The sequence below is a fragment of the Akebia trifoliata genome, chromosome 14 (assembly GCF_017979445.1).
Source record: "Akebia trifoliata isolate Shusen 1 chromosome 14, ASM1797944v1, whole genome shotgun sequence".
Classification (NCBI taxonomy): Eukaryota; Viridiplantae; Streptophyta; class Magnoliopsida; order Ranunculales; family Lardizabalaceae; genus Akebia; species Akebia trifoliata.
In genome coordinates, this window is record NC_141388.1 from 3,925,314 (window position 1) to 3,946,734 (window position 21,421).

Here is a 21,421-nt window from a genome sequence, read left to right on the forward strand (position 1 = left end):
ACTCCGGTCCAACAAACTCGGACTCGAGTTTTACTTTTCTCTACACTAATTATATTTCTTAAAAAAACAAGAGAGTGGCATAATTCAGAGTGGGTGAAAAGATGTCAAGAGTGTAAGACCTCTCTCCCATTGGTCTCTCTCTCTCAGACAAACACACACAGTGGGATATGGCAGTACAGGTATCTATTTCTCTTATCTTCTACCACCCTTTTGGATTTCTGTATTTGGGTTCTTCTCAATTTTTTCTTTATGATTCTCTCAAGGTCTTTTTGTGGATTTCCCCTGAAATGTGGTTGATGATTTGAATTACAGGAAGATGGGTGGCCCCTGGGTTTGCAACCATTGAATATGAGAGCTGGGTTAATGAGGAATCGTGAATTTTCGGGGTCGATTTCATTCAACACTTTGCTCTCTGCTTCACCAAGTTCAACAGATTCTTCATCAGACTTAGATACAGAGGTCAGCTAAAAGTTAAATTAAAATAATAATAATAATTGCAGACACATTATCACTACTGAGTACTGATGTCTCTTCTATATTTCTTTTCTTCTATTAGTATAGTTCAAGGATCTTGATTCCTGGATGCAAAAGGACATCTTAAAAATATTAGCATTTTTCATTTTTCCTGCTTGTTTTCTTCTTTAGAAAGTAAAAAAAAAAAAAAAAGAATTTTCTAGCAAAAAGCTTTTACTTTCTATCAATTTTCATACATAATAACATGATCAGATGAATAATTCAGATTTCAGACCCTTTTGCATCTAGTTTAGAGTTTCTCTTGGCCGCCTACATTTTTTCCCTCTTTTAAATAACTTTTTGGCTATTTTTGTTTGAAAAAATTGCTTCAAATAATATTTTTTGCGCAACTTATTGGAGGATATTTTTTATTCTTTTGATAAGCAAGGAAAATCTTTGAGAGCTGCTATTGCCACCCCCAAAATTTACTTATTACAACCCCAATTTCTTAAATTATTTATCACACCCCAATTATAGATTAAAACATACCATTTAAACATAACAAAAATTTAGCTCCAATTATTATCACAAAATTACAAAGCATTGTACCCCTCATTCAAACAATTTCAGTAGTTGTTTACAATTATGATGGGCTCATATAAAATCTTAAACCCAAAAATCTAGCAAAGAAATGAGAGCTTCTATTGGCACCCAACTTTTACTTATTCTCAATCATTTACTGATTTTCTTTATTTTTAATTGGGTGTAATAAATAAAAGTTGGGGTGCCAATAGCAGCCCTCTAATCTTTACAAAGATATATCATGCAAGTTCTTTAACTTTATTTTTCTGTCAGTAGGCAGTTTTTTTACCACTTTACCCTTCAAAAATTACCTAGACCTAACTCATATAAGGTAGATTTAAAATGACCATATGGCATGGATCATGTTTGTATGGATTGGATTATGTTGAAAAGGTCATAAGTAATCGTCAGGAGGGAATTAGGGAAAAAATGATCCAGTAAATAATATTTTTTAAAGTTAGTTTTGAGTAATTATTTAAAGGGTGACTTAGACTTCCACTCCACGTTTTGGTGAATATTTGGGATGCCCCTACCAAAAAAAAAAAAGGTTTTCAGAGTGATGACATACCCATTTTGACCTTGATCTACTCTTACAGACCAACCAAAAAGGACCTAAAGGCCCCCTTCATAAACCTCTAACCAAAAACCCTTTTTTTCTACCAATAATATGTCATCTTCAATCTCTTGGGGAAATCATTTTTAATTTATTCAACCTTTGTTTCCTATATCACCTTCTAGAAAACCTTTGATATTTCTACCCAAAATTCCATTTGTTTTTCTATTTCTCCAAAAAAAACCTACATTGTTCTTGAGGTTTGAAGGTTGAAGTAGATAGAATCCTAAGGTAAATTTTTTTTACCAAAAAGGTTTTAATGACTGGTTTTGGGAAGAAAAATCAAGGGTTCTTAACTACATGTTTAAGACGAGCATTTCAGCCATTTTTGTACAGTTTGTTTGAGTAGACTGAGGCCAAGTGGGGTATGCCATCAGATTTGTAAACACAGTGGTATCTCAAATATTCATCAAAACGTGGAGGGGCCTGTCTAATTCACCATTATTTAAAGTGCATGAAAGGGCAGAATGGTTAGAAATGAAAGTTGTAAAATTCACTTGGATGCTTGTATTTTTCTAAAGATTAACCTTGCTTATTAAAAGAATCAAGCACTAGCCTGAACTGAAATAAATTATATAGAATTATCACTATTGTGTAGGTAATGAATCCTTTTTCTATTCCCACATAGTGTTGTATGACGGTCTTTGACTAGTTCATGTTTCTGTTATTATGATCATTATTGTTTAATTTCAATGTCAAAGAGAACAGTACAAGGCAGACCCACTTAACACAGTAAATTAGGATAAATCATTGTATTTGTTCTTTACAACACTAAATAAATGAACCCCACGTAAACATGTCTCAGAAACTTTTATCCAAGATCAATTTTGTATGTCTACTGTGCTTGTAAATTCAATCATCCAGTAATGTTTTTTTCTAGATGATCTTGTACGTCTACTGTGCTTGTGAATTCAACAAGTGTTTTTTCCTGTTTTCATTCTTCATTTGTGTATTGCCTTGCTCAACATTGTTTGATTGGTTGTAGTCTACTGGGTCTTTCTTCCAAGACAAGAGCATCACACTTGGGAGTCTCATTGGCGTCTCTAACATTCTAGAGCTCTCAAGAAGATCGATTAGGGGAAGAAGAGCAGAATCCTTACGAAGTAAGAAGCGTTACGGGTCTAGAGCTTGGTTAGTCTCTTTATGCTCTAAGGCTAGTTTACATTCTGAGAGTGTGAACAGTACACCATCCCTTGGTCATTTTCTTGAAGTGGAGAGGAGAGCTGCTAATGGATACCGGAGGAATCAAAGCCCAGTAATCTATGAACCGAATGAATCCATTGAAACTCACCTGGTTTCTGAACTTAATTCACTATTTGTTAATGGACATGTCGCCCCTCCTCAGTCAAGTCCATGGTTCGATTCAGATGTTGGAAGGCTGCCAAATAGAGGCTTAGACCACCATGGTAATGGGTGTGGAGTTCCAGTACTGTTTTCATGTATGTGTGGACAAGCGATCAATTGAAGGGGTGAACCTGCTTACTTGCTCTTGCACTTTATTTATTTTTTTCTGCTTTTTTGTGGTCAAAACATCAAATATCTAGATTCTAATAAAATGTCAATTTCATTGTTTTTGAATGGAAATTTTCTCTATGATCAAGTAAGCTTCAACTCTTTCATTGAAGGAAAGGGGTTTGTTTATTAAATTCAAGTATAGGACCCGATTCATTTACTATCGGATTTGAGCCCGATTTGATAAGGATTCTTATCTGGTAGTAATGATCAAATACAAACGAATTGATACCAAATCGACCATAATCTGATCCAAACCTCATTGAGGCTGCAGTTTGATCTGCAAGTAAGTATAAATTCTCTCTCTTGCACTCAAAATATGTATCAATGAATATATTTGGAGTAAAAAATAAGCATAAGTGGAGTGGAGGATCTTTAACCGTATGACCAACTCCATTCTTTTGGATCATAGAGAATCTAATTCGATTGATTTCAGATCAAAGATATCTTTGATGTGGGACCACCTTTTTTTTTTTTAATCTTTTAATGTCACTTGTCTACGACTCCACCCTTGCAGTCTTTAAGAAAAGTGGATCATCTATTGAGAGATTCAATTCAATGTGTGATCCCAAATGGTGATCAATTTGTATAACAAAGTTCCAACTTCCAGCCAATCTACAGTCTCATGTTCTGTCTCCACGTGGAAGGTGTGTTGTTGTGACAAGGTAGGTTCGTGAGACCACCCTAATGCAAAGAGAAACCTTTTTCCTTACTACCTTAGTAAGATTTTCAGCCTTACTAAGGGTTGTTTTGCTTAAATGGATTACCACATCAGCAATCCAACACCACAGCCTTCTAAGTTTCGTGGACAAACTTGGAACCAAAAAAAAAAAAAAAAATTCAATTTTTTAAATTATTTTAATCTTGATCCAAAGTTTTGAAAATGGATAGTTACTGAAACTTCCACATAATTTCAAAAATTAAAATTGAAATTCAACAGTGAAAAATAATTTATTTAGATTTTTTTTTAAATTAATAGAATTTTGCCCTCTATAACTCTGAAGCATCTGATCGTTTTTTTTTATGACAAAAGGTGAGCCGAAAGACCCTTAGTGAGGGTGAAATCCTTACTAACTTAGTAAGGCTAGGCAGACTCAGAAGCAAATAGTCAATCACGAGTCCACGTCAGTGACGGCTTTGCCTAGTCGTCTTAATAAATCAACACTTGTCGAGCTTTTCATATTCGATCATAGGTACTGATTGAATGGAGATTTGCTGTTTTGAATTTTATGTTCTAAGTAACGGACGAATGGCAATCCACCATGTGCATTGGAGAAACAGTGATTGTTGGTGGAGAGAGAATTTCGGGGAGAAATTTCTAAGCGGGAACTCCAATACACATGGCGTATTGCCATTCGTTCGTCAGCTTAGCACATAAAATTCAAAACAGCAAATCTTTATCGGTATTTTTTTTATTTATTGAGTGGACCGTTAGAAGGATAGCCCGAGAACAAAGAATGGAAAAATATAATCAGGACCCAACCCATTTCCTTTGACTATAGAACAGAAGAAACGAAGTAGTTTGTTTAGGTCTAGCAGCAATCAAGGAAAGAGTACATTTCATTTGACAATCAACAAATTTTCTCTATATTCTAAAATCAAATATTACTCTTGAAAAATACAATAACTCACACCCCAATCCTCCACTTTATTTTTCGTTCCCACTCTGCACACAATAAAATGCCCAAAATTTACACAGAAAATGGGGCTCCATAGATCTATCCAAATGGGTCCAAATCCACGGGTACCACGTGTCAAGGCTTCGATTCGTTGCCTTCGGCAGCAATCCTTTCTGAACCAATGCCACCTAACTTTCTGAATGAACCCACGGCAGATAAGCCTTTGAAGCTGCTGCTACCCTCACTTAAGTTCCTTGAACTCTTCAACCTACTCAGCTTTGAAGGGCTGATGTCCCCGTCCATTTTGTTATCGGTCTTGACATTTGCGACCACAAGTTGGGCAATGGTGCTTCGACAAAAGGGGCAGAGTGGGTTGGGTGCGCATGCAGTATTGGAGTTGGGCTTTATGTGAGAACATAAGGCTAGTGTGCAATGTGCACACATTTGGTGGCCACAGTCTTGGACCTCAATAGTGCAGACTTGATCAAAGCATATGCAACAAAGGTCCGTGTCGCAGGCCTGCATGAGAATATTCTCCCAGTGAATCGAAAAAAAAAATCCAACACAAATCATGGGCTTCAGTTCTAAGGATTGTAATCTAGAAAGAGTATTTGGATTCTTCTATTTTGGTTCATAACCTTTAATATCCCTCAGCAAAAAGGGGAAAAATCTAAAAAATTGGATATTTTTTTATAAGCATGGATGGTTTTTAAACATGGTAGGAAACTTTATGAATAATAGAGCACCTAATGTTTTGCTTAATTGAAGAAAAAACATTTCCTATGATCTTTTTAATGGAGGCATCTCTAAAAACAAATTTGCGAAATCTGCCACCAGTTTTGTTTGCTTAAAGAATTAGAAATGCAAATTGAATTTAAAGTAAAGACAAAGAGGGGGCCAATTCACCTCAGAGATATTGTGGTCAAGTCCAACATCAGAATGTGATGGAGAAGGAAGTGAGCAATACGACCCCTTTAAGATTTTCTTCTCTCTCTCCTTGTTAGCTTCTATGAGAGCCCTCTCTAACAGGACCTTCGCCTCTGGGTTCAGCTCACCGATGAACTTCAAGGGTGATGGCCAGACAAGTGGCTCCGCTGAAGAAGGGTTCAGTAGTGCTGCACATGCTCTATGCTTATGCTTTAGCGCAACCATGTATGGGATTCTCCTGCAGTTTCCCACCCTTGATTAGAAAATTTAGTTTGAGACCTCAAATACTAATTGGTACTCAAATCAATTGAAGAGGCAGAGCTTGTCATCCAATATAAAAAAGATTATTGATAAATTGACACACTTGACGTGGCATGTGAACAGAACCATAGATCTTTTCCTTGTGTATCCCGAAGAAAAAGATCTATGGTTTTATGCACTGACACGTCAGAGAACGTACAAAGAGTTTATCACGATTATATAAAAAAATATTAAAAACATAGATATGGGTATCTAGATTGTTAGAACGAACCCTCAGATCCGAAGTATAAATCAATAGGAATGCAAATAATCTCTCACACAAGACACAAGATTTATGTGGTTCGGTCAAAGTATCGACTTATGTCCACGGGTGAAAATGGAGATTTCATTATGATAACCAAAGAAGAACAGGATTACAATCTCTCTACCTCTCGTATATCTCTCTCTAACCCGCTAGGGTTTCATCTCTTACCCTTTATATCCTTAGGGTTACGAAGAGGGTAAACAGGTTGGATCCAAGTCCAAACCAAATGGGTCCAATATTTTGGCTTAAACGGGTCGTTTGCGGATCATCAAAAGATCCGGGTTGAATACACGACAACTCTTCATGTACAAGAATAGAAAACATAACCCAACATAGATAAAGGAGAAAAAGAGATTGGGTTTAAGTGTTTTTGCAGTCTGGTTAAAGTTGTGATTCAAACCTCAAATGTTACCAAAGTATCCATTGGGGCAAAAAAAATAAAAAAAAAATCTAGTTTAACATTGAATCATCGGTATCAAGGAATACAAAAATGACTCCACCCGTGTTGGGTTAAATATTTTAATAACTTCCGTTAATTGCGAGTAAGATTACGCTCTTTAATTTCAATATTACAAAGGGAATGACAATCAACCTTACTAAATATGCTCCAATGTAATCTGAATCTTACCAAGATGTATCTCTTTGAAGCCGATCAGCTCCCCATGCCAGTAATTCCCGGATACAATCCAAAGAACCCCCTCGAGCTGCCAAATGAAGTGGACTGTTCCCTGGGCAGCTGAAATTAGGACTTGTATAAATCCTATATTATCGAAAATAATCGATGAAACAATGATGATAAGAGAGAGGCCTATGTTAGGGGTCATTACCCAAATCTTCCAGTAGAAGCACATGCAAGAGCTCCACTATGTAACAGAATATGAACACAATCTGGTCGTCCTTGATGGGCCGCTAGGTGCAATGGAGTTGCTCCTTTATCGTCTCTGACATTAACAAATCGTGTAAATCCCCTGCAATTCAATCACAAATACAACAATCAAAACCAATGAAATTGTAGAACCACAACCTCAACGACTCAACTCTTAACACTCGCCAACCCAAGAAACAATTTGATCTGAAAGAGAGTAGAACAGATCGAACCCACCAAGAATCGGAAACAGGAGACGAATGGGCTGCTGAAAGGATGGCTTGTAGGCAATCAGTGTGACCATAATAAGCAGCATAGTGCAAGCAGGTTCTACCATGAAGTGTATCAAACATCAAAATCTAAGAAATTTTACAGAGAATCCAGATTATTATCTCCATTATAGTATAAAATTAAATAAAAATTCTCCAATAAAAAAGCCATAAAAAAATGTGATTTTTTTTATACATACATTGGCCCCTGCTTCTAGGAGCTTTTGTACACAGGAGATCTTCGCATGCTTTGCAGCCAACATAAGTGGAGTCTATACCAATAAAAAAAATAGAAGAAATTAAACAACAACAAAAAAACTAACACTAAGATCAAACACCACCAAATGAAAGATTTCATTTAATCTTCTCTTCTTCTAAACAAGAATCAGATAAAGCTTACCTGTTTGTAACGGTTTAAGATGTCTGGATTAACAAATCTATCAAAAATCATTGAAATTATCTGCCCACCATCAAATCAATCACCAAAAACAAAACCAAAGAAACCAATCAATCAACAACAACATGAAAATTCAAAAATCCATTAAAAACTGAAGAAAAAAATGGAATTAGAAAGAAATTCAAAAAACCCACCTCAATCCAACCATTTGCAGCAGCTATATGAAGTGCAGAGAGCTTATCATAAATGGTGGTCTGATCCAAGAGAGTTGGGTCTCTCTCCAACAGAGCTTCTACCATCTCTAAGTCACCCATCTCAACAGCATTGAAGAACTCGTATTCAGAACTCGCTGTGCAACTCAGTCCCTGACCCATTCCCTCCTCTTCTCCGAGCTCACTCAGCCACACAGGGTGGTGGCGTCGATCGTGAGAGAGAGAGAGAGAGAGAGAGAGAGCACTGATTAACAAGGAGAGGGAGAGAGAGAGCGCGCTTGGGATTTTGTAGCTGCCCGAAGGTGCATGGAAAGTCGACGGTGTGACTTCGGGCAGCTGCTAAGAATGGGCGGGCAGCCGTCGTATATTTTGGAGACCATTATATTATAAATTTATAATTTTAATTATTTAATATTATAAATGATTGTCTATTAAGGTTGACTTGTTTGAAAGTTATATGGTATAACAAGCGAGCTGCTATTGGCACTCCAACTTTTACTTATTACACTTAAATTAAAATGAAAGTTATATATATTAGTTGGATTTAGGATTTTATATGGGCCTAATTCTACTTGTAAATAACTATTGAAACTGTTTGAATGTGTTATAATACTTTGTAATGCTGAAGTAATAACTAGAACTTTGTTATTGTAATGTTTGAATGGTGTGGTTTAATCTTTATGAAGTTTGGGTATAATAAGTAAAAGTCAGGGTGCCAATAGCAGGTCTTTAAAATAAAATGCAGTTTTAGGTAAATTATAATTTCTTAACTGGCTATGATCATCCAAAAATCTGTGATTCTTGCACATGCCAAGTCAGTGAGTTAATCTATCAGAATTGAGTTAAAAAATCATTACACAATAAATTAACTAATTTAAATAAGTGCTGATTTTGTAATTCAACTTGACGGGGTAACTCAAAAACTCATTGACATGGCAAATGCAAGAATTGTAGATTTTTCCCTCGAGATACACAACTCGACATGTTTTATGGGAATGTGCATTTGTGTATCCCCAGGGGAAAAATCTACGTTTCTTGCAAGGTACACGCTAGTTGAGTTTTTGAGTTACCTTGTCAAGTTGAGTTACAAAATCATTTCTCAATGTAAATAGTTTCCACCTTTCTCTTTTTGAAGAATACAAATTTTTTAATAAAAAATAATGTAAATGTGTGTTTTTTTTTTTTAATAATAAGCGAGAACATATGTGTTTTTTGAATATAAAGTAAGGTGTATTTTCAAAAGTATACATTAAGCAAACGTTTAGTTTGTTTTTGATACCATATTCAATTGTGTGACCTTCAAGTCATGTAACACACAATTGACTATCTTGGGTCGGATTGACTTGCCTAACAAAAATAGATAAGCAAGCTTTGTCTAGATATTAGATTTGATGCTTGGCTCATGTGTTAGCTTACCAACCCAAGTCTTTTCTTGGTGGGAAGAAAAAATAAAAATGTATGTATCCTCACCCTTCGAATGAGACTAATCCCATGGTCACACACACCACCTCCTCAAAAAGTCCTACATGCAACTGGTTGAGTTGAAGATCAATCAAACCTTAGAGGGTGGCCCTAAGGAATTCATTACTTCATGGGGTTTTGAACACTTAACCTACCCTTCTTGAGAACCTTATCAAGGCTCGGCCTGTCACTAGGCCAACCCTTTTAAGGTTAAAAAAACATATATATTTAAGTGATTCATCACATTAATCAAACGTTTCTATAAAATAGGAATGTTGTCTATGTTGCATGCTCTAGTTGGTGTTTGACACCTTGGGCTCCAAATCAAACCTTGCATGTTGTACAATATATTTTTTAATTCACCAATCCAAGGGTGCCACGTAGACATTATTCCGATGTATTAGGAACAAGACATCGTACTGGTCTACTAGATTGTGACTCTAATATAAAATTAGAATTCATTAAAACTGAAATTCAATTTTAGAAATATTTACGTGACTCTAGATGGAATAGAATGGAGGGACACGATTTATTTAATCGACTCAAAACTTTGGGATGAGTTATTGTTTAGAAACGTTTGCATCTTAAATTTGTTTAAGACTTACAAACAAAGCATGGGGGGAAAAAGTTATACCATGTTCTTTTGGTAGAAAAGTTGCACATTGAAACCCACAAGGCAAGGTATTCTCTTAACTACTTTTCAACTTAAAAAAGAGGAAAAAAAAAACAACAAACAAGAATAACAAGTGTGTATTGTAATTCAAAGATCTTTGAAACCTTCTCTAATAAATCAGTTTAACTAAAACTCATGGCTAACTTCTCATTTTGCTAAGGGTATGTATGATTTTTGAGAAAAATGGGTTTTCAAGAAAATCAATTTTAGGAGAAAATTGTTGCATTTAATTACATATTGGAAAATGTTAAAAGAAATATGGATTCTTTTCTCCTCCTAAATTGCTTTTCCAAGTAATCAAATGCACAACAACAAATCATATTTTTCAAGAAAAACAATCATCTATCCGATTTCTTCTCCAAATCTTTACGACTCGAAAAGAAAAATAAGGATTCAATATCTGAGCTTCTATACAAGGCCTTAATGAATTTTCTAATTAAAGCTTTCTTCCATCAAAATCAGCTCTATCCATTATTCTATGCATCTTGCCATGTCTTTATCAAACTTAAGTATACCATATTATTATTAAGTGGACCCAATTTGAAGATAGTTTTTTTTAAGAATCGTGATAATTTGATGTTCTTTTTTGTATGTTCCCTTCGTAGAACCATAGATCCATTACTTTGGATAAATAAGAACAAATATTTATGGTTTTGTATGCCAAATTATATATTGGCCTTTAAATGAAGGATTTATGGGACACCCTTTCAAGCTGTTGTTTAGATTCAAAATGAATTAAAAAATAAACATAAGTGAAAAACTATACATAGAGTCTGTATTTCAAGGGAATACAAACATCCTTAGGAAAATGGCCATTTGAAAAATAAATTTAATGGAAAATAAATTCCACTATTTGATTGCACCTAATGAAATATCAAAAGGTGAGTTAGCTTTTAGTATAGTTTTAGAATTGAGTCAACTTAAAACATGATCGAATTGACTCAATTCGATTGGATTTCGAGGTGACTCAGCCTTTTTTACTTTTATTTCTTTTAAATAGAAAATACATGAGTGAATGATCCAAACCCATGAGCAAAACTGAATGGTGGAATATAATGCCTAAAAGCCCAGGCCCATCAACAGGTTCAGCAGATCGGGCTTAAAACCCATTAGGCTAGCCAGATCCATTAATATTCTATCGTATATAAATACGAGACTGATCTAGGGTTCGCAGCTAGGGTTTTGGCCGTCAATCCCAACTTCTCGTTCTTGAAATTTCAGCTTCAAAGCTTCGATCTGAGGTAGTAGATTTGTTTTTTTTTTTTTTTTTTTTAAAATTTATTTTTAAATGTTTTTATTGATCCATGAAAATCATTGGTAATTTCTGTTCAGTTTAACGCTTTTCGTCTATATTGTAACCCTAATTTTCTCAAATCAATCTGGTAAATTTTCTTTTCTAGGGTTTATTTCCTCAGTTTGGTTGCTTCTGTATTTCCGGGAGATCTTTTGGTTAAACTCTTGATTACATGGAACAATGGTTGTTAATCACAAAACTTGTACCACATGCAGATAGTCTCGATCGTAGGCGAGAAAATAAGAAAAAAATATGGAAGTTTAAGAATATTAGATTCTAATAATGGTGTTGAATTCTTCTTTAAAGTTCATTTATGATTCTATAATGTTGCGAGCAGGTAATGGCTCCTCCCCAGCCCAATAGTGGGCTCTTTGTCGGATTAAACAAAGGTCATGTTGTCACAAAGCGGGAATTGGCCCCTCGCCCTTCGGCCCGTAAAGGGGTATGAAATTTGCAGATTTACTTCAATTTGCTTCTTCTTCAACTAGCAGTTATTATGTTTAGAATAATACTGATTTTATTAACTTAGTAAGGTTTCAAACCATACTAAGGGTTGTTGAGCTCAACATAATTCAATGCCACAGGGTTGTTGAGGACAAAATTCTATGAACTTTGAAAAGAAAATTCAAATATATATATATATATAATATATATATATATATATATATATATATATATATATTTGGGAAATGTTCAGCAACAAACATTTTGGCAAACATTTGGGCAAAACATTTTTCAAAACATGGGTTAGAGGTTTTGGAATGGGCTGATTTTTGGTGAGGATGATCTCCTCACCGTAGAGATCATCCTCACCAAAAATCAGCCCATTTCAAAACCTCTAACCCATGTTTTGAAAATTGTTTTGCCAAAATGTTTGTTGCTGAACGGGACCCTATATATATATATATATATATATAGGGGACGGTTCAGCAGCCCTAAAGTTTGCCAAGTTTGGTGCCAAACATTTTTCAAAATATGGGTTAGAAGCTTTGGAATGAGCTGATTTTTTGTGAGGATGATCTCTATGAAGAGGAGCTCAATCTCACCAAAAATCAGCCAATTCCAAAACTTCTAACCCCATAAAAAGTGATTTACAAAAATTGGACGGTCCACAATTCTTCGACTTGTAAACTAGGGTTAGAAGTTTCAAAATGAGCTGATTTTTTGTGAGGATGATCTCTTCACCGTAGAGATCATCCTCACAAAAAATCAGCCCGTTCCAAAACTTCTAACCCCATCAAAAGTGATTTACAAAAAATGTTTGGCACCAAACTTGGCAAACTTTAGGGCTGCCGAACTGCTCCCATATATATATATATATATATATATATATATATATAAATTTGAGAGTCCAGCAGCGACCCATTTTCAGAACCTTGGATCAAACCCAAAAAAAGTTATTTTTTTGATATATATATATTATATATTTGGATCTTGGTTTTTCCATAAAATCTAGAGGGCTGTGGTGTTGGATTGTCAATGTATTAATCCATTTGAGCGCAACGGCCCTTAGAAAGATTTAAAATCTTACGAAGTTAGTAAGGAAAGTGTTTTTCTTATGCTTATTGGTGATTAATGGCTTTAGAGGGAAATGTGATTGTATGGGTGTGAGAGCTTCCTAAAAGTTGTCTTGGTTGGTATTATTTTGTTAATTTTGGATGTGGTGTTTCAGAAAACCAGCAAGAGGGTTCATTTTGTGAGGAACCTCATTAGGGAAGTTGCAGGTTTTGCTCCTTATGAGAAGAGGATTACTGAGCTTCTGAAAGTAGGGAAGGATAAGCGTGCCCTGAAGGTAGCCAAGAGAAAGTTGGGTACCCACAAGAGGGCTAAGAAGAAGCGTGAGGAGATGTCTAACGTGCTTCGCAAGATGAGGTCAGCTTTCCTGCCATTTTTCTCTTACATATTCTCTTAGGTGTTAAATATAAAACATGTTAGATTCGATTGTCCTTTAATTGCACCCTTTGTTGGAATCTACAATTAGGACCTTTTTACTAATTGTAGCTTAAAAACTTCATCTTTCCTTTTTTTGATCGTTAAAACTTCATCTTTCTTCATCTATTTTTTTAGTAATCATTGTAAATAATTACTAATAAAACATCCCTTCCTTCCAAATTAAGTAGATTAACTTTTTCCATAATTTCTACCTGTTTACTACATTTTGCATATTTTTTTTTGTTTATATGTTCATCTAAAACAGTGTAGTCATGCATTTTATGCCCCCCAACTTGAGACTCAAACGTCATGCTTCTATCCCTCCCCCAACCGACCCACAGGAGAAAAGAAGAAGAAAAGGCCATGTTTTGGGTTTATGAGACCATCCTTGTTCATACATTCTACTTCTTTTGTTATTGAAAATGTTCATTTCTGCTTTCACTATCTCCACCCATGTTCTTTTGGGTCTTCCTCTCACACTTTTAGGACCTTCAACTTGAATAGTGTTTCCAATTGGGTTGTATTCAGCCTTTTGTTGAACATGCCAAAACCATCTCATCGTTTTTCTTTTAGTTTACCACCCATTGGAGGTTACTCCCACATTTTTCCTGATGCATTAGTTTCTAATTTTTTGCAATGCTAAGTTTATTAACATGGTGTTTCTTGACTGCCAAACATTTAGCTTCGTAAAGCATAGTTAGTCTTTTCATATTGTAAACATTTTCTTTTAATTTGATTGGTATGAATCTATCACATATCACTTTAGAAGCGCACCTCCACTTTAACCATCTAGCTTTGGTCTTTATATGCAACATCTTCCTTATTATCACCATCATTATGTATAATGTAACCAAGATAACAATAGTGGTCGCTTTGGGTTATTTTTAGACCATCAATTTTTAATGTACATTCATCTACCTGGGTATCAGTACTTAGTTTATACTTGAGATACTTGGTATTGGTACCAAGTGTTTTCTCTACTTAGGGATCAACCTATGCTTTAATTTGTCCTTTTAACTAGAATTGTCATTTATATAATTTGAGAAGCTTTGTTCTGACAAGGTAAAATTAAAGTAGATGATTCGATGTTGGATGGACATTTTTATAATTTTTAATCTTACATGGTTTGTGTACTGCTGCCATTTTGTGCAGGTCTGCTGGAGTGTCTGAGAAGAAGAAATGATGAAAAATTGCTACCAAAGTTTTATATGGAAGAGTATCTAGGTGGATTTTTGCATTTTACAGTAGTTCTGTTTAGGGTTTCAGTTGGAATTTTGATATGGTGGTACACTTGGCTTTGGTTTTGTTTTGAATATTATGGTTCTAAATATTAAGGAATGAACGGTAAAACCTGTCACGTTTTCGAATATAGACTTGAGGGATTTGTTTGACACAAGGATGATACATGTCAGAGTAGTCTAAATGTGCCATGAGCCCATGACGTGCCACACGTCACTGCAATACATTATAGAAATGAACATTTTTTTTTCTGGCCAAGAGGATACATTATAGAAAACTGTGTTCCCATGGTGGGCAAGGCGGCAGCAGCCTGGTTGCGTGATCTAAGTTAAGTACATTCCTTACCCTCTCATTTGATATCCAACTTCCCTGATCCGTATTCCATCCGTTCAAAACTAATTTTTTAAGGAAAGGAAATTGATCACCTTTTTTAAATGCGTTGTTGAGCATCATTGAGTCGATAACATTAGAATATCAATTCCCAGGATTAAGGTGAAATCCTTCATATGGTGCCTTTGTTTAAAAAAAAAAGAAAAAAGCTTAAGTCAATAATTATGGAACCATTTGCTCATTTACTGGTGGAAACGAAAGGAAAACGAGTTTCATCGGACATATTGTACTGAAGGAAGGATAGTCTGGAAAAAAAATCTCAATTTATTTTCTTCATAATTTTGTGTACTCTTTATTTTTTTGATAATCCTAGAGACCCTTCGAATCTTTTTTAGAATTTTTATGAAGAGGTAACAAGCGTCCAAAATATCCAATATTCTTTTTTTTTATATACAAATCACGAGGTGGTGCCTTCATGACATAATCCCATATTTTCACCCTGGCTCACTTTAAGGGCTTACAGAAACTCAAAATCTCATCAATATTTTCTACATTGGGCCAAAAATACAAAAACTTTTCCCAAGGTTGACTTTCGACTCGAGATACCTCGGGCTGGAGTCTAATGAATTGCCTTCAACAGATACCAAAAGTCTTGTTTTTCCTCTCTTAAACTAAATGTGGGAGAGCAGGGAATGTTTTACAACCTGTTGCATTGCCAGTGACCATAGAATGCAGCCATAAATTTGCCCCACCCCCAAACCCCATCTTTGTTCCAAAGGCTGTGTAATGACGAAGTTAAGACTTCAGAGCAAAAACAAGATGCGAAAAATTTAGATTATCCCTTTGGCGATAGGAACTCCTTGATGTTGCATAAAAGACCTTTATCATATGGATTTCTAAACATTGTTTCTGAAAAGGATTGTCCTGGATCACAAGTAGTATAGAATTTCAACAACAGTACGGTTCACTAAAGAATTGATCTAAAAATTGGGTTCAGCGAAAAATTGTGCAGGAGGATCATAAATTTACCGGGTTGAGGCCTAGCATGAAGTTGGAATTCTGGATATTTCTTCCAATTTATCTGAAAAAATCCATTGATTAAAGTCATTTAAAGGCAGGTGGACAAGCCAACAATAATCCAGTACACTAAAATAAGGTTTTGGAAACTTACCCACTCATCAGTTTTGATGTTAAAACAGACACAATAAACATGCCATGTAAGAAATATGACCTACCCAGCCAACAAAATTAATCAAATCAGATGATCATAGGAGGTTCAATCACCTTGATGTGTTTTGAACTGTAAAACTTGGAGAAAATAAAACTGAAATATAGTATTATAAAAAGGGAATAGTAGTGGTAAACAGTTATTTCAATGTTTGTTGAATCCCCCCCTCCTTTTTTTTTTTTCCTTTTCAATTGTTCACCTACTTCATATGGAAATGACACAGTATCATGTATAGTTTGTTGTATAACTACATTGAGAGGGTAAAATTGTCTTTTAATCTTATAAGTTCATTTAAGAAAATGAGAAAAACACACATATATTCTCTTTTTAGTAGCTGAATTGCCATTTTTTGGGGGGAAAGTAATTCTTTCTTTAAAAAAAATTTCATTTACTTAAAATAATAAATAGATTTTCTCTCATATCCATAAGTTTGTTTCCCGAGATCTTTCTAATGATATCATTTATTAACTATTTTTATCTCATGACAAAATTAAAATTTGCTTTAGTATTATATTCACATAAAAATTGATAGTTTATACAATACGAGTTGAGAAAAGTTAATAAACTTTATTTGATCTCCATTATCATCTTAGTAAATTATTTATTATTTTAAATTAACTTATTCTTTTTTGTGTTAAAAAAACTTAAATAATATAATTACCGACTACGTGAACATGTGCCTTCCCTGAGTAAATAATAGAATAAACAGGGCATTTAAAGCAAACCTGCCATAGCACTTGGAGAAGAGAAAATAGAATTGTACTGATAGCCAAATTGCCAGAAAGACTAGTCTGAAGAAGCCAAGCAGAGTAAGTAGTGATATTAAAAGGTTCTTAATAACACTAGGGCAATCAGTCACATATGGTAGTATTTAGTAATGAATCAAAACTAAGCTTTCCACTTTTTAAAACAAGCGTAAAAATGCAAACACATACCTCCAACATGGTTTTGTCCACGATCCGGGATTTTGTAATATCTGTAATACAGCATACAAGTTCAGTAACAAGTAAGAAATGAGAGCGAATTGGTAAAAACCTTAACAAGAATACAAATTCAGGAGAAAAATATGGCACTGGCCACTGGGTTTTAGCTTTCATAAACTCAAAATTAATTCATAATAACAATGCAACTATCAGAGGTCAATTAAAGACTCACCCAATCATTTCTTTAAAAATAAAATTGAAAAAGAAAGAAGTAACAAATTGAAGGCTTTTGACAGAACAGTTTAAATACAAAATAAAAAGAAATATGGAGAACCGTTAGCATATCATTGATCTTTAAAATATAACAAATAACTCAAAATGTACAGCAGATGACTCATTTTCCACTGGAAGTTAGCAACTAAGAGATAGAAATAAACATATTCTCATCATCATCCATACTTTACCCAATTACTGGGGCCGGTAACGTGAATCCAATTTCTCCTTTAACCCTCTATCTTCCTTCGCATCTTCTCTTACCAGTACTATAGAATTTATATTTCCTTTCAAATGATTTATGAACACCAAGAGGGTTAGGATGGAAGGAAACTATTTACTTACATTGAGTGGAGCAAACAATGCAAGACGCCTCTGTCATAACAAATCCAATTAGAAGAACCATAAACAGTACATGATTCTTTTGACCTGCATACCAAATATCAATGCTGCACTTAACCGTGGATGGCTACACAATATATGATAAAATTCTGACAAATGCTAATTACAAGAAAATATCATATTATTTAAAGTTTTCATTACCTATACAGTTCCCAAAAGCTGGACAATGGTGGTCAAGTCCCCTTACAAATGCCTTGCAGCTCTTGCAATATCTCACCCTCTTCATTGAAAAAGAACCCTGCAAGAAAATTTATATTAAAATTGCTGTTAACCCATGGAGAATAACAGAATGTTAAGATAATCAGATTCTTATAGTTAGCTCATCATGTTTTTTTTTCTTTCCACTTGTTGTGAGTAGTGACCTCATGACTATGCTATTGTAGAGACTGGGTAGGAAAGATCATTGATGCGTTATGTTAGGTTTATTTTGAATTCTCTAAAAAATCCATAAACAAGTAAAACTAGTTAAAAGCTATGTGACAAGGGCACTCCATTTTCTGTAATTTCACCTAAGTCAGACTGGCTAGAACTTTTATTCTGACAAATCATAATTCATCATGTTTTCAAGCATTATTTATCTAAATAAGCTGTGTATTTCTAAGGCCAGTGTGTTTCGCACTTTGTATGTGTCCAAGTTACATAGCATAAAAGTAACGACAAGCTTAAATGAGAATTCATCATTCCAAATGTATGTTTCTCATTTGATGAACTTCAATTGTTATGTATTTGAGATCACCTACCTAAATGTGCAAAGAATGAATTCTTTAATATACCAGTCACTCACTAATATCATCTCATCGAAACCTTATCCCAAAATTTGGGGCTGCCTATGAGATCAGTAACTTGATGATGGTAGGAATTGAACCCAGGTCCATGATATCATCACCATAGACTTTACCAACTAAACTAGCTGCACCTTCTTAACCGTACACGTCCAATTCTACGTACAACATCCTCGATAATCTCTCAATTCTAATAGAAAATAAATGACCATGGTGGATTTGCAATATTTCCTCAATCTCTATAGGGTTCATTACTAAAATTAGACTCCACATACTTCATTTTTGTTCTAATTATTCTATAATGAGTGAAAGGAAACAAGAAGTCATCAAAATTCAGAACAATATATTTATGTTAATTGAGTTATCACCAAAAAAATAAATGCAGTTTCATACTAATACACAACAAGATGCACACAAATTTTAGAAGCAAAAGACTCGCAAAACTTCCACAGCACTGACATCCTAAGAGAACGTTTTAAGATGGTCTCTAGCTCTCAGTAACAATTAGTGTTAGCTATATGTCATGAACACTAAAATCACATTCTTTGAAAGGCCGAGCATGATACATGAAAACACTAACTTATAGAATCATTTTCAATTTTTAAAATTTGAAGACTTGTCTGAACATATATCAGTATATGATCAACGAGGTAACTTCTCATTTCTTTTTTATCATTAGGAAATGCAACAAAAAGGGAGTTACTACCTCCATCTTTACAATGGGCTGTTCAACACATAGGCCAGTTGTTGAAAGCTCTTCTTCCTGCAGAAGCAAGCAAATTAAGTAAACACCCAAATTAGATGCTGCAGTATATGAAAGCTCATTTTGCAACCTTTACGACCTGAGAATGAGGATTGACATTGGAAATTGCATTTTGAACAAGCCCGTCCACACTAGAAATCTCATCCGTAACCCAGCCAGGATCAATAGAAAGAATACTGCCAATAAGACCATGCTTACTAGTGAAACATCATATCAAAATGAAAAAAAAAAAAAGGTCTCTTTGAATTTCCATTTATTTATTTATTTAGTTTTGTGAAAATGTGTACATAAACTTGAATCAGTCAGAAATGTATACTTGAGCACGCGTGTGAAGAGAAGGAGAAACAATTTTTACAGAACAAGGTGAAAGTGTAAATATGAAAAGCTAACCTATAAAGACCAACCATGAGCAGAGCACACTCTGCATTGAACGCAATACTCGTTAAAGATGGAACAGCTGCAAAAAAAAAAAAAAGGAGAGGTAATTAGAACCACAACAATAAGGTAAACGCACTGTCACAAATTCTCTAATTTTTTCAAAATATTAGAAAAATTCACTGAATAAGGGACCAACTAATTAAATCGATGATGAAATCATCGACAATTTACCCATTAATCACCAATAGCGTAATTGTTTTACTCTTTTATCTTCTTTAACATCATTAATATAATGTCCAAAAGTTACCCCATTTTTTGAAACTTCCACGAATTAATCGAGCTGAAGTTATAAGAGCATCTTTGAATTTCGAAGGAATGTAAACAAATAAATATCTGGAAATTATAGTTATAAACTTATAATTATTGGAAGAAAAATGGAACCTTTTCCAATCACTGTGATATGAACTCCCCAGATAAACAAAATATTGAAGAAGACGAACGCTGGAGCCGACGCGTAAACGCGAAGAATTCGCCTGCAACTTCTACCCGAACCAGCAATTACCAGAAGAAGAAAACCTGCAAAAACAAACATGATAATTGAAGTCTCGAAATTGAAGAAAAATAGTGAAAGTTGGTTCGAAAACCAGAGAAATGGCGGAAGAGAACCAGAAAGTGCGAGCTTGGCGAGAAGAGAGTAAGAAGGGAAGTAGCGAGGAATCATGACTAGTGAGAATTGAGAGATGAGGACAAAGACACAGGAAATCAGAGAAGGAAATATGAACTTCCATGGAGATTTCGAGTTCATCTGAAACCCTAATTCTGGCATTTTTAGGCGCCAAACAAAACTGTAGCAAAGCATGCTCTGGTTCTTAAGCCCAGAACTGCTATTGCCACCTCAAATTTTACTTATTATAAACTAATTTCTTAAATTATTTATCACACCCCCAATTAAAGATTAAAACACATCATTCAAACATTAAAAAGATTTGACTTAAATTATTATCTTAACATTACAAAACATTATAATAATAACACTCATTCAAATTATTTCAATAGTTGTTTACAATTATGATTAGATTCGTATAAAATCCTAAATCCAAGAATAGAAATCTAGGAAAATAAAAAAGAAGAGAGCTTCTCCAATTTTTACTTATAACACATAATCTTTTTGAGATGAATCCGTTGTTTACGTATGGATTGGTTTGTTATAAGTAAAAGTTGGCGCGCTAACAACAACTCTAAAAACAAGAGAACTTCTCTTGGCACCCAACTTTTACTTATTATTATTATTATTTGTTAATTTGGGATGTAATAAGTAAAAATTAAGGTGCTAATAGTAGCTCTCCAAAAAAATCTATCTAAACCTTATTTTGAGTAAGAAAGAAAGGATCAACATCTATGAATAGAATTCAATCCTGAAAAATTATCAAATTTAATGACTATAAGTCACCAATCAAATTGATGTTTAGTTATAAGCTATGGAACATTAAACGTCAACATTTTTTAGATTAGAAATACAATAAATTTGTGATCATGATGACATCTTGGTCTCCACACAGGCTTCACATCACTCTTATGTAAGTATATATGAGACAGAATCAGATCCCTTAATCGTATACTTGATTGGATTCAGGTCTAAAATAGAATCGAACCAATGGGAATTGGAATCGTTAAGTTTTATCTAATGGGTGCTCATGGGTATTTGGATTTGATTTATTTTGTCATTTTT

At 34.4% G+C, this 21,421-nt stretch overlaps 4 protein-coding genes across 4 annotated transcripts; 2 read left to right on the forward strand and 2 right to left on the reverse strand.

The window, feature by feature from the left end:
- Positions 1–39: 39 nt before the first annotated feature.
- On the forward strand, positions 40–3,233 carry LOC147385607 (uncharacterized). Its single transcript, XM_086423584.1, has 3 exons — positions 40–179; positions 313–459; positions 2,634–3,233. The coding sequence occupies exons 1-3, from the start codon at positions 168–170 to the stop codon at positions 3,111–3,113; spliced, it is 639 nt and encodes a 212-aa protein (XP_086279710.1). The 5' UTR covers positions 40–167; the 3' UTR covers positions 3,114–3,233.
- A 1,410-nt stretch (positions 3,234–4,643) lies between these two features.
- LOC147385608 (putative E3 ubiquitin-protein ligase XBAT31) lies at positions 4,644–8,250 on the reverse strand. The gene is made up of 8 exons (XM_086423582.1): positions 7,997–8,250; positions 7,806–7,865; positions 7,606–7,677; positions 7,374–7,495; positions 7,099–7,239; positions 6,900–7,007; positions 5,686–5,944; positions 4,644–5,298 (listed from the first exon to the last, which is right to left on the reverse strand). Exons 1-8 carry the CDS (start codon positions 8,174–8,176, stop codon positions 4,915–4,917), a joined length of 1,326 nt encoding a protein of 441 aa, XP_086279708.1. The 5' UTR covers positions 8,177–8,250; the 3' UTR covers positions 4,644–4,914.
- Positions 8,251–11,231: 2,981 nt separating this feature from the next.
- Positions 11,232–14,743, forward strand: LOC147385609 (large ribosomal subunit protein eL36y-like). Its single transcript, XM_086422856.1, has 4 exons — positions 11,232–11,389; positions 11,780–11,884; positions 13,115–13,314; positions 14,527–14,743. The coding sequence occupies exons 2-4, from the start codon at positions 11,783–11,785 to the stop codon at positions 14,555–14,557; spliced, it is 333 nt and encodes a 110-aa protein (XP_086278982.1). The 5' UTR covers positions 11,232–11,389; positions 11,780–11,782; the 3' UTR covers positions 14,558–14,743.
- Positions 14,744–15,249: 506 nt separating this feature from the next.
- Positions 15,250–20,582, reverse strand: LOC147385610 (uncharacterized). The gene is made up of 12 exons (XM_086422855.1): positions 20,359–20,582; positions 20,134–20,268; positions 19,705–19,771; positions 19,394–19,490; positions 19,258–19,314; positions 17,911–18,007; positions 17,713–17,796; positions 17,107–17,147; positions 16,897–16,962; positions 16,115–16,174; positions 15,973–16,024; positions 15,250–15,867 (listed from the first exon to the last, which is right to left on the reverse strand). The coding sequence occupies exons 1-12, from the start codon at positions 20,549–20,551 to the stop codon at positions 15,779–15,781; spliced, it is 1,038 nt and encodes a 345-aa protein (XP_086278981.1). The 5' UTR covers positions 20,552–20,582; the 3' UTR covers positions 15,250–15,778.
- Positions 20,583–21,421: the final 839 nt, after the last annotated feature.

What these genes read in the sequence shown, in the direction of transcription:
- LOC147385610 (XM_086422855.1), bottom strand. Translation starts at nt 20,551, where the DNA reads ATGCTTTGCTACAGTTTTGTTTGGCGCCTAAAAATGCCAGAATTAGGG. An exon ending in ATGTCAATCCTCATTCTCAG is followed by an intron (nt 19,315 to 19,393) that starts GTCGTAAAGGTT and finishes TTGCTTCTGCAG; the next exon opens with GAAGAAGAGCTTTCAACAAC. An exon ending in CATTGTTTGCTCCACTCAAT is followed by an intron (nt 17,148 to 17,712) that starts GTAAGTAAATAG and finishes GCTGTATTACAG; the next exon opens with ATATTACAAAATCCCGGATC.
- LOC147385607 (XM_086423584.1), top strand. An exon ending in CATCAGACTTAGATACAGAG is followed by an intron (nt 460 to 2,633) that starts GTCAGCTAAAAG and finishes GATTGGTTGTAG; the next exon opens with TCTACTGGGTCTTTCTTCCA.
- LOC147385609 (XM_086422856.1), top strand. Translation starts at nt 11,783, where the DNA reads ATGGCTCCTCCCCAGCCCAATAGTGGGCTCTTTGTCGGATTAAACAAA. An exon ending in GCCCTTCGGCCCGTAAAGGG is followed by an intron (nt 11,885 to 13,114) that starts GTATGAAATTTG and finishes GTGGTGTTTCAG; the next exon opens with AAAACCAGCAAGAGGGTTCA. An exon ending in AACGTGCTTCGCAAGATGAG is followed by an intron (nt 13,315 to 14,526) that starts GTCAGCTTTCCT and finishes CATTTTGTGCAG; the next exon opens with GTCTGCTGGAGTGTCTGAGA.
- LOC147385608 (XM_086423582.1), bottom strand. Translation starts at nt 8,176, where the DNA reads ATGGGTCAGGGACTGAGTTGCACAGCGAGTTCTGAATACGAGTTCTTC. An exon ending in TCTTAAACCGTTACAAACAG is followed by an intron (nt 7,678 to 7,805) that starts GTAAGCTTTATC and finishes TTATTGGTATAG; the next exon opens with ACTCCACTTATGTTGGCTGC. An exon ending in GCTTCTACTGGAAGATTTGG is followed by an intron (nt 7,008 to 7,098) that starts GTAATGACCCCT and finishes TCCTAATTTCAG; the next exon opens with CTGCCCAGGGAACAGTCCAC.